Source organism: Gossypium raimondii, chromosome 4, assembly GCF_025698545.1.
Source record: "Gossypium raimondii isolate GPD5lz chromosome 4, ASM2569854v1, whole genome shotgun sequence".
Taxonomy (NCBI): Eukaryota; Viridiplantae; Streptophyta; class Magnoliopsida; order Malvales; family Malvaceae; genus Gossypium; species Gossypium raimondii.
In genome coordinates, this window is record NC_068568.1 from 11,854,719 (window position 1) to 11,866,515 (window position 11,797).

Consider the following 11,797-nt stretch of genomic DNA (forward strand, 5'->3'; position numbering starts at 1 on the left):
CCATGATCTCATTCATGACAAACCCAACAATATCATTCCCTCAAAAAATAAATCTACATTCAAATCAATCAAGAATCCAAGTAAACAAAAAATAATTAACCCTAAAAAATCACAGAGAACCAAAGATTAGACAATGACCGATGATGGAGGAGCACATATCAGAAAATTGAGTTGATCTAATGGCCGGTGACGGAGATTCAATCTTGGATAGTCCAAAAGTTGGGGATTTTTTTTGAGATGTTTTTGAAAGGAGGTCATGGTAGTGGTAAAGGTGTTTGTGGATGAAATGAAGATGATGGGTGGTGGCAGAGGGTTTTGATGGTTAGTCGATGGTATGAGTTTATGGGTTTTGGTTATAGGCAACGATGACTTTCAACTTCCTGTTTCTTTCTTCACTGCCAATTTGACTTCTTAATATGTTAAAAAAAATGGAGAAGTAGAAAAATAGAGGGAGAAGCAAAAGAGAATGAAAAAAAAAGAAAAAAAGGGAAAAGTTTAAAGAACATAAAAGAAAAAAATTAAATTACTCAAAACGAAAAAATATGGGACCAATTGTATAATTTAACCTAAAATTTTTATTTGAAATGATGATTTAATATGTCACGTTAGCTTATCGTTACACCGGTAATGGCAATTAATGGCTCAATGACTAAAATGTTACAACACGGTAACTTAAGTGATGAAAATGTAACATTTCAAACATAAGTGACTAAAATGTAACTCGAGGTAAACAAAAGTGACAATGGGTGTAGTTTACCTTTATTTTTATAATATAATTTTTATTTATAATTTAGTATAAACATATTTTATATTTATATTTTATTATTTAATTTAAATTTAATTTGTAAAATGTTTTGATGTTTTATTATATATATTTTAATTTAATGTCGCTAATAGTCATTTTCTATTCTCATTTCATTGTCACTATTGTATTTGAATCTAAATGCATATTTTACCACTGATTTTAATTTCATCGCTACAATAACCAATAACTAATCTTATCAACACTGTTGTTTTTAACCTCACCGGATAAGCTCACCTCCCATCCAAAGAAATGCTTAGTTTACATCTCAAAACACTTTCCAATTATCAATGATGGACAAAGAGGTGCAAGTTTTGGAGCACAACAGATAACTTCAGGGATCAAATAAATATTGTATAAATTTTAATAGTTGTTGTAGTGTTAACGTGGTGTGTGCAAATGAAAAAGAATATTTTTTCATATATTTTTAATTTGTTTTATAATTTTTATGCTATTTATAATATTTTATAAATTCTATTAATATTTTTAAACATATTTTCATAATTATTTTTTGCATTAGCAGTTTTCGCCAAGTAACACTTTCAAAGATTTTATCGACCTTTTAGCCTTACTTTTTTGTACATTACAAATTGGGGCGGAAGAGTTACAGAGGGCTTGAACCTGGTGCCAACATGGAGCTGCTCCACCACTTGTTCCATTCAACCGTAGGCCGTATTTCTTTTCTTTTTTTGAAAATTAAAAGGTTAGTCTCTGTCACAATTTGGTTTTCATATTTGGCAAAATTGAAATGTTAATTCAAAGTTAAATTTTGTGATTGATTTGTGAAATTTATAAATAAAAATTAAAACTTACAATTCAGTAATTTATATTAAATAATTAGCAAATATAAGTAATTTAATTTAATTTACTTATTGAAAACTAAACTTTGTTTTTATAAAGGTTAAATTTTGTTATTAGTCCTTACACTTATTTAGAATTTGGATTTAGTCCTTGTATTTTAAAAATTTTATATATTTTTTTAAAATTTTAGTTGAATTATTATCGTTGTTTGTAATTTTTGTCAAAATTTATTAACTTAACATATTTTTTCCATTATATGCAATATTACAAGGACAGTTACGTCAAATTAATAAATTTTAAAAACAAAGTATAGGATCAAAACCATTGCAATTAGAAATTAAAGTTTTTAATTTAGAATTAAAATTATTTTTATTTTATTCACCAAAGAGAATATTTTTATTTTGGTACCCTTTTGATTTGCCGCTAGCCTGCTGGGCCCGACATCCAAATTCCAACGCCTTTGTCCTGCGGCTTCTCCTTTAATTTGAGTAACGTCGTTAACGATACAACACATTAAGCAACTAAATTCCGTTAAAGATGTAAAGGAAAGCGTATAAACCACGCGCTTATGCCGTTGAGTCTTCCACGCTTTCCTTCCCCTTTTATCATTTCTCTCACTCTTCCCCACTTTTCACCTTTAAACACTTTCTCTCCCTTTCCCTCTTCCTCTCTCAAATTCTAGGGTTTTTATTTATTTATTTAATTTCTCTGATTTCTCAATCTCCACGTTTTAATTTCTTGAAATCTTTTTGCATTTCTTTTCGATGGAATCGATTAGATCGCCCTATTGGTGCTACAGATGCAATCGATTCATCCGGATCCGGGTTCGATCTCCCCATGATTCGCTCAACTGCCCCGACTGTGGCGGAGGATTCATCGAAGAAATTGAAACACCCTCGCGATCTCCCATCCACCACCGTTTCCCTGTCGCTGCCATGTATTCCGACACGCCAAGCCCTGCGCTCAGCCCAAGCCCCACCGCCACTCCTCATTTTCGCCGAACTCGTCGGAACGCTGGCGATCGCTCCCCTTTCAATCCCGTTGTGGTCCTCCGTGGACCCACCTCCGAATCCGACGGCATAGTTACCGAAAGAGGGAACAGAAATTTCGAGCTTTATTACGATGATGGCTCTGGCTCGGGTCTTCGTCCCTTACCTGCTAGCATGTCGGAGTTTTTAATGGGTTCGGGTTTTGATCGGCTTCTTGATCAGTTATCTCAATTAGAAGCAAACGGAGTTGGCCGTTTTGAGCAACCGCCTGCTTCGAAAGCGGCAATTGAATCAATGCCTGTGATTAAGATCCTAGGGAGCCACGTAAGGTCGGAATCTCACTGTGCAGTCTGTAAGGAGCCTTTCGAGCTGGACTCCGAAGCACGGGAAATGCCTTGTAAGCATATTTACCATTCGGATTGCATTTTACCTTGGCTTTCTATTCGAAACTCTTGTCCTGTTTGTCGCCATGAATTGCCAACAGAAAATAATGGAAATAACTTAGTGGAAAACGAGGCTGTTAGAGATGAAGAAGCTGTGGGATTAACCATATGGAGGTTACCGGGAGGTGGCTTTGCAGTGGGGAGGTTTACTGGAGGGACGAGAGCAGCGGAGAGGGAGTTTCCACTAGTGTTCACTGAGATGGATGGTGGGTTTAATAATGCGGGTGCTGCTCCTAGAAGAATTTCGTGGGCGCCTAGTGGGAGAAGGTCACAAGAGAGTAGAGGTTTAGGGCGTGTTTTTCGGAGTTTTGTTTCTTTCTTTGGGAGGTTTAGGAGTTCGTCACGTTCAGGTTCAGATTCTGGATTTACAAGGAGAAGTAGATCGAGTTCAGTGTTCGGTAGATCATCGAGAAGGGATAGCGACTGGGATTTCGAGGATTGAGTGATGGTCGAATGTATCTTTTGTTCATTTTGATGTTAGCCTTCCTGTCCCATTTACTCTGATACTACAATATTGCAGTTTTCCTAAGGAAGGGAATGTTTGTAGATTGTATGATTTTAATTGGATGTAAATAACAACACTTTTGGTGAAGGAGTGGAGCATTAGTCGAGTTTAGTTTCTGCCGAAAGAGAAAGAGGCTTTGATGAGTCATAATATGCATCAATGTGGCTGAAGAAGAAGAAGAAGAAGAGAAGGAGAAAGTTTTGTGGCTAGTTTGGCCACTTAGTGGTTGCTGAGGTACTAATCCTCGCATATAAATTTATGTTAGGCCGCCTAAAAATGTTCAATTAGTAAGTTTTGTCACGATAAGTTATGCTGTTCTCTCTTGCTTACATGTATTTATTATCAGAAATTTGTTGTTTATTTTTAGTTCTTAAATCAAATTGAGTCCTATATGTTGCTTTTATGGGTTTACTTGACTGGAAGCCAATCTTCCTGCTACCATTGGGCTACTTGTTTTATATTTTGTTTGAATTACTTAACCATGTGGATTCTTAAATATTTTAAATTTCCATTCAATTATTCATTATTGTACATAAATGTGATGTTGCACCAGTTGGGCCATGATCATTAATGTAGGTGTGGATAGAGACTTGTAGAAGTCCAATGTATTTGTTGGTTGGACAGATTGGATACTATCTTTACCTTGTTAAACTGTTATTATTTACGCTGATAAAATGGGAAGGGGGTCCTATTGGCCTTCGATTCCATTTAATCCCTTATTTCAACATGAAGGCTTTAACTTGTGAAATTAATTGTTATTAAAGAACAGTCTGCTTTAGAAATATGTTTTCTAGATAGACAGGGCTGCTTATGAATCTGATAGTATGCATTGTGTTTACTTGTTTGCTTAAATTCTTTTCCCCTGCTCTTCCGCTTCGTTTTTGGTTGGTGAGAGCATTCCCATCCCGTATCCAAATAAACCCCTCTTCATCGGATGCGAGTCTGAAAAGGTAAAAACCATGCATGGTATTTGTAGAGGGTTCTTTTGGTAAGGCACAGAGACATTACAATCTATCAGAATGAGAAATCGTGGAGAGATGGTAGAGAGGAAGATCAGAGTAGATTCTGGAAAACAAGTGCAGTGATTGTTGAAAGAAAGTCGCAGAGAATTTTAGAGTGTTAAGTTTTGTCTAAAGATAGAATTATAAGTCTCCCAATGAAACTTTGGATCCTTTGTTTATAGCCTTGCTAAAGAACGACCACGAAACAAGTGGCATATTTTATAAGACATGGGAGAGAAGTGGGTTAATTCAGAAGAGAGTGAATCTCATTCATGTTACTTATAGTGAGTAATGGGAGAGAAATTATGAAGGTAGTGAATATAATGGTAGTTTTGTGGAAGTTACACTCATGTAATTCATTTTGGCAATGAGTATGCTACTTGCAAATTTAAGCGTAAGTATATAATTTTGATCAACAAGGAGAGGGAGGAAAAACATTTGTACTTTGGCGAAATATTGAGAAGTAGCATTTTTAATAGTATTTGTACTTGAGCCTCAAATCATGCTTTCCAAGACATTCAAACAGTGAAATAAACTTAAGAATCTTGTTAACCTTCTTAAAGCTTAGCTCTACAACCTTTTGATAATATTTTTTGACACTACTTTTGACAGAAATGTTAATAACAAAAAATGAGTATCTACATTTTGCTTCTAGCATGATTTTTTTTTTATAATAAAAAAATTCTCATACATAAAAATAATGAGACATAATGTGAGAATACATTAAAAGTAAATTGCATGTAATCATATAATGACATACTACAAAATGAATGCAAAACAATGTAACAATCTATTACTACCATGCAAAGCATTTTAGTGGAAACTTAAGCAGTTCTAAGCCAAAGCAAGACTGTACATAAACTAGCAGTATCTGAGCAAGTTGTATGCTCTAGTGTCACGGGGCTAGACCTTTCGTCTCGTAATTCGTGCGGCCTTAGGCGATCTGTTCGTCCCAAACTCGCCTAAGTCAGCCTTTACGCCCAAAAGTGAGGATTCTTTAGAACTCCTCCAAGGCACCAATTTGTATAGCGGAAGCGATTGTGCCAAAAAAAGCTACAAGTGAACAACATAAAGCCAAAGAAAGAATGCACACAAAGTGTTTGAGTAAATGCTCAAGAATTCTATTACTCTTAAGAATTCAGCTTACAATGGATGAGTACAAATGAGGGGGAGGTTCTCTATTTATAGTTGAGCTCCCCCAAAATCGACGGTCAAGATACATTTACATCGACGGACGAGATCCACTATATCCCTTGATTTTAGGGATTTACAAGATTTGCCATATCAAATCTAATCTAATCTTTACAAGATATGATTCTCTCTATCTTCTAATATTAGTTACTAAAATTAGCCTAAGTTGCCATGTCTTCATCATCGGGCCAACCAGGCTTCAATCTAATAGGCTTCTTCAATAGTTCTCTGAATCTAATCTGACAGACTTCTCTATTTATAGTTGAGCTCCCCCAAAATGACGGTCAAGATACATTTACATCGACGGACGAGATCCACTATATCCCTTGATTTTAGGGATTTACAAGATTTGCCATATCAAATATAATCTAATCTTTACAATATATGATTCTCTCTATCTTCTAAGATTAGTTACTAAAATTAGCCTAAGTTGCCATGTCTTCATCATCGGGCCAACCAGGCTTCAATCAGAACAGGCTTCTTCAATAGTTCTCTGAATCGGGCCAGTTCTCGTGGGCTAAATGTTCCCCATCTAATCGATAGACCTCCATGGGGCGTTTCTTGTGCCATGGTCACGGGTTTTGCACTTTGGCCTGTGACATTCTCCCCCACCCATTCTCGCAACGCCCTCGTTGCGACTTCTGGATGACACTGACTTGATTCACCTTGAAACTTCCTCGTTGCCTCGGCTTCTTCCCGACTTGTCTTGCAATCGGGTTGTCCCTTCCTTCAGAACCTATGCCTCGACTTCCGTCGCCTTTTATCTTGAACTGTTGCACTCGTTGGTACATTCCGTTGGGAAGAAGTCTCCGCTCTATCTTGCCCCAATTTTGACTTGTTCTCATTGGAGTCCCCTGGATTCTCACATCTCAGCTTCGTACCGCCCACAGTTCCTTGGCCTCCTTACTTATGAACTTTGAAAGGCCCCCTACAACCTTGCCAAGCCAACAAGTCAGAATTCAAAACATTATCAGAGTGTTTGCAATGTACCTTACTCGTAGCATTTACTCATCTCGACTGTTTTTGCATCGCTCCTTTTCCCTCGAAGCTCGATGCACAACCCACCTTTCCTAAAGGTGTCGGTTCCACAGTCGAATCCGCAGGCTTCATATCGGTCCCTTATGCCACTAACACTTCCGAAGGGGTTTTCGTAGCTTTTCGTTTCGACGAATTAATGTTGCTCCCATACGAAACATCTTCGACTAGTTGACTTGACGATAACACCTTGGTCCCAACCTTCATATCTCGATGCACCGGCACAACCGTTTTTGTTGACTGACCGGTGACAATATGGATTTGATCGGCCTATGGTTGCAAAGTTGCCAGAATCCTGTCAAGGAAGTTTAAGCCAAGCACATAATCGTATAATCATCCAATTGGATTACCTCAAAATCTTCCTTGCTCTTCTATTTTCTGATTTGTAGTTCCACATCACGAACTACTCCCACAGTTGGGCTTTCTCGGAAGTTGCTATCTTGATCTTCTTATTCGATTTTCTAATCGACAGACCAAGCTTCTTCGCAGCCTTTTCTGACATGAACAAGTCTGATGCTCCCATATCAATAAGAGCACTCCGCTTCTGACCCGCAATGTTGATGTCCACAAACATCAGCCCTTTGCCACCATTCCTCTTCCCAGGAATGAGCACCATCGAATTGACTCTCGATGTCTTTCCCTCGGTAGGCTTCGCCTCTTCCTTCAGCTCATCTTTCTTTTTGATTGCCGAAATCATCACTTTATTCGGACATTTTCGCACCATGTGTGGTCCTTGATAAAGGAAGCATTTTATCTTCTTCCTCTTGTCCCTTGGGTTGTCGAATCCCCGATTCGCATCTCGTGGTTTCCCATTGCCACTTGTGCTATCGGTACTGTTTCCATCATCGCTATGTCCCTCTTCATCTTCTTCATGGTTTCTCTCACCATTGCCCTTTCCATTGGGCTTAGATGCCTCGGGCTTGTCTCTCGCTGGACCAAGCTCAACAAAGGACTCTGCTTCTGCCATGGCTACAGTAAGTTCAGTGATTCCTTGCCTTCGCAACTCATGCTTTGCCCACGGCTTTAACCCATCCTCGAACCAATAGAAAGTTTTTTTTTCAGTCAAGTCGGAGATTTGAAGCATCAACTTGCTAAATGCTCGAACATACTCCCGAACAATGCCTTGTTGCATGAGACGACTCAACTTTGCTTGAGCCTCATTCTCGGCAAACTGAGGGTAAAACTGCTTCTTCAACTCTCTTTAGAACTCCTCCCAAGTCCTAATTGTGTTACCACCACGTTTCTCATCCGTGGACCTACGACGCCACCACAAGAGAGCTACATTAGTAAAATAGATTGAAGCAGTGTTTACCTTAATGGCATCATCCTCGATGCCCATCGCTCGGAAGTACTGCTCCATTTCCCACAAGAAGTTGTCCACATCCTTTGCGGATTGTGCAGCCTTAAACTTCTCCAGTTTGGGAACATCCATTGCCTGTTGCTTCGGCCTTGAAGACAACATCCCATTACTCAAAGCGGCTTTGTAAATCGTGAGCTCCCCTTTGAGCTCCTCTGTTTCTTTCTTCATGACTAACACCATATCCTCGAGATTCTCATCCCTCTCTGCCAGCTTTTCCGTAGTGGACTCGAGTAATTCCTTCATCTTTTCCCCATTTGCATCGAGAGAATCCAACACAAAATCTCTGAGTTACTTTTCCATTGAGTCAAACCCATCCGTGCGTCCTTCGACCAATTCAAGCGTCTCTTTCACGTTCCCTACGGATTCCTCAAGATTGACCACTCAATTTTCCAAAGTTGTCAGCATTTCCCTCGAGCGGCTGGCTTTTCTAGCCCTCCCACTGGTTTCCATTGGCTCACTCTGACCAATGACTTCTTTTGACATCCCAACGGTGCCTTCGAACCAACTCGAATATCACTTGGTTCAAAACTTGGCTCGGATACCACTTGGCACGGGGCTAGACCTTTCGTCTCGCAATTCGTGTGGCCTTAGGCGATCCGTTCGTCCCAAACTCGCCTAAGTCAGCCTTTACACCCAAAAGTGAGGATTCTTTAGACCTCCTCCAAGGCACCAATTTGTATAGCGGAAGCGATTGTGCCAAAAAAAGCTACAAGTGAACAATAGAAAGCCAAAGAAAGAATGCACACAAAGTGTTTGAGTAAATGCTCAAGAATTCTATTACTCTTAAGAATTCAACTTACAATGGATGAGTACAAATGAGGGGGAGGCTCTCTATTTATAGTTGAGCTCCCCCAAAATCGACGGTCAAGATACATTTACATCGACGGACGAGATCCACTATATCCCTTGATTTTAGAGATTTACAAGATTTGCCATATCAAATCTAATCTAATCTTTACAATATATGATTCTCTCTATCTTCTAAGATTAGTTACTAAAATTAGCCTAAGTTACCATGTCTTCATCATCGGGCCAACCAGGCTTCAATCTGACAGGCTTCTTCAATAGTTCTTTGAATCAGGCCAGTTCTCGTGGGCTAAATGTTCCCCATCTAATCGATACACCTCCATGGGGCGTTTCTTGTGCCATGGTCACGGGCTTTGCACTTTGGCCCGTGACACTAGCGGCAGGTAATCAAATGAGATGCAAACTAGTATATATGACACAACTTGTGTATGTAAATACATAGTTAATATTAAAAGTACATTAAAATTGAATTTATGTATGTGTTAATCATTAGCATATATGTAATATAAGCATATTTATTCACAAAAAGCATTAATATATATTAACTAACTCTATTGTTGGATAGAAATTTTATAATGTAATATATATGGATATAAAACATCACTAATGAAAACTATATTTAAGATGCATTAAAGAAATGTTAGAGGCTATATTGGGATTGCGAACATTAACTAGCACCATGTCTTCCTCATTATAGAAGGGATAATTGACAATGCAACTTAGTAAATGTATTAATCACTTTTGAGATATTTTATTTAATTATATGATATATGAAAATAAAAATCAGATAAATATTATAATTGAATTTTTTTAATTCGTGTATCTAATTGATTCAAGAATAAAATTACATGCAAGGAAAGGCTATCAAGCTCCTAGAGCAACCAATTATTATGGCAATCATAAAAAAGATGATTTTACAAGAATTCCTAAAAGAAAAGGATTAAACATGCAAATATTCAATTGATGAAAATAACGATTAGTGATTGGTAAATGTCCTTACTAGTAGTGAATTTATTTTAAAAGGAACTCAATTGCCAATTTTTTCATTCAATAAAATCTCACCTCTCAGTCTCAGTTTAATCCAAATAAGAAAATTAATTGATTAACCCTACTTAATTAAATTAAGCTAAATTAATTATTGTTCAATAGGTTCTCCTCTTGGTCTCACCTATCTAAAATTTCCCTTAGAGTCGTCAATTCTAAGTTTTACTATTTATTCAATTTAGTCCTTAAACATAAAATTCATATTCTAGCATTTCAATCAACCAATCACCCAAGCAATTTATCACCTACCCATTATGCAATTAAACAAATAATTCAATTTCAAGCAATAAGAACAAAGCACAAGGATGGAATTGCAAAAGTTGAGATATCCTTAAAAATTGTGAAGAAACTTCTTGATTCGATGGAAAGAATGTTTCAATCCATAAAATAATTGAAAGCCCAAATGCAAAATTCTTCAATTGAACAGTAAAAACAAAGTAATTGCAAAGAAAGTTGTAGAAAATAAACTAACATAGAAATAATCTCTTTTCTAATCTAGCCCTAAAATTACCAATAGCAAAATGAACTAACTTAAAATTAAACTAACAATTCTTAACTTTCTAACCCTTTTACAATAGTTAAACAATGTATTTATAGGCAAAGTTGTTTTAATTCCTCAATATCCTCGATAAAAAACTCATATAAGACAACTTTAACCCAAAATGTCTTCATGTTGCCCTATTGAAATTGGCTGTGTCAGGCTCGATGTTGTGACATTATAGTATCAATATCGCGACATTTAACTAAAGCAACTTTAGGTCACGACTGTGGTAGGTGGATGCCATAACTTTGCTCGGCTTCCTTGCATCCAAGTTCTGTGCCAATGTCGCGACATTACAAGGTCAATATAGCGACCCTGATCACAGAGAGCTCCATGTCGTGACTTTGAAGGCTGGAATGCGGCAACTTTGTGTTGGATCGAGGGTGGCTTCTTAAGCAATGAAAAATAGGGAATGTCGCAACATACATATGTGCTGCTGCAACTTTAGGCAAAGAAGAATCTAGGTTGCACCATTGATTTTGTAACACCCTTCACCCGGTCTGGTCGCCGGACCGAAGTAACAGGATGCTACAACAACTATTGGAACTTATACACATGCAAACTACTACAATTAACATTTAGAGATGAGTTCATGACTAATTAAACATTTAATTGACAATAGAAATAGATTTATCCATAATAAGGGCCATTTTTTAAATTTTTGAAAAACAACAAAAGTATCGATACTAAATAAGCAGGTATCGATATTTTGGTCTCAAGAATCGATACTTTTACCCAGAATGCTAAAATTTAACAAAACATTTTTCATGCTCAAAACATATTCCTACTCAACATACAATTAATGTCTAATTTAACTGAACCTACTAACATATTTTAACCATTTGTCATGCCAGATCAATACATTATTATCAACCACAATCTCAAACATCGAAACGTCTATAAGCAAAGTCCAAAAGCAACATCAACATTCCACAAGTCCAATCCCAAAATAGTAACAATAAAATAATGGTAATAACTAAAGTTATAACTCTAACCCACATCGCCTTTATTCAAAGTGTCCAAAAATTATAAAACCACCTACTCAAAAATTATTGCCTTGCTTGGATTACTTCCTTGCCGCCCCACTCACACCGAAAGAGCTACCTATCTGCAAGATTTTAATGTGGAGTGTGAGCTTAAACAAACTTAGTGAATGTTAGAATAACCATAAAGCATACACAACATCAAAGATTAAACAAGAGCATAATACACATATCCACAACCATATTTTAATTAAGTCAAAATTACGTGTTTAAGCTTCATTAATTCATAAAAATA

General features: G+C 37.0%; 1 protein-coding gene across 1 annotated transcript; it reads left to right on the plus strand.

The window, feature by feature from the left end:
* Window positions 1-2,213: 2,213 nt before the first annotated feature.
* Window positions 2,214-4,077, plus strand: LOC105780266 (probable E3 ubiquitin-protein ligase RHC2A). Its single transcript, XM_012604491.2, has one exon. The coding sequence runs from the start codon at window positions 2,368-2,370 to the stop codon at window positions 3,475-3,477; it is 1,110 nt and encodes a 369-aa protein (XP_012459945.1). The 5' UTR covers window positions 2,214-2,367; the 3' UTR covers window positions 3,478-4,077.
* Window positions 4,078-11,797: the final 7,720 nt, after the last annotated feature.

What these genes read in the sequence shown, in the direction of transcription:
- LOC105780266 (XM_012604491.2), top strand. Translation starts at nt 2,368, where the DNA reads ATGGAATCGATTAGATCGCCCTATTGGTGCTACAGATGCAATCGATTC.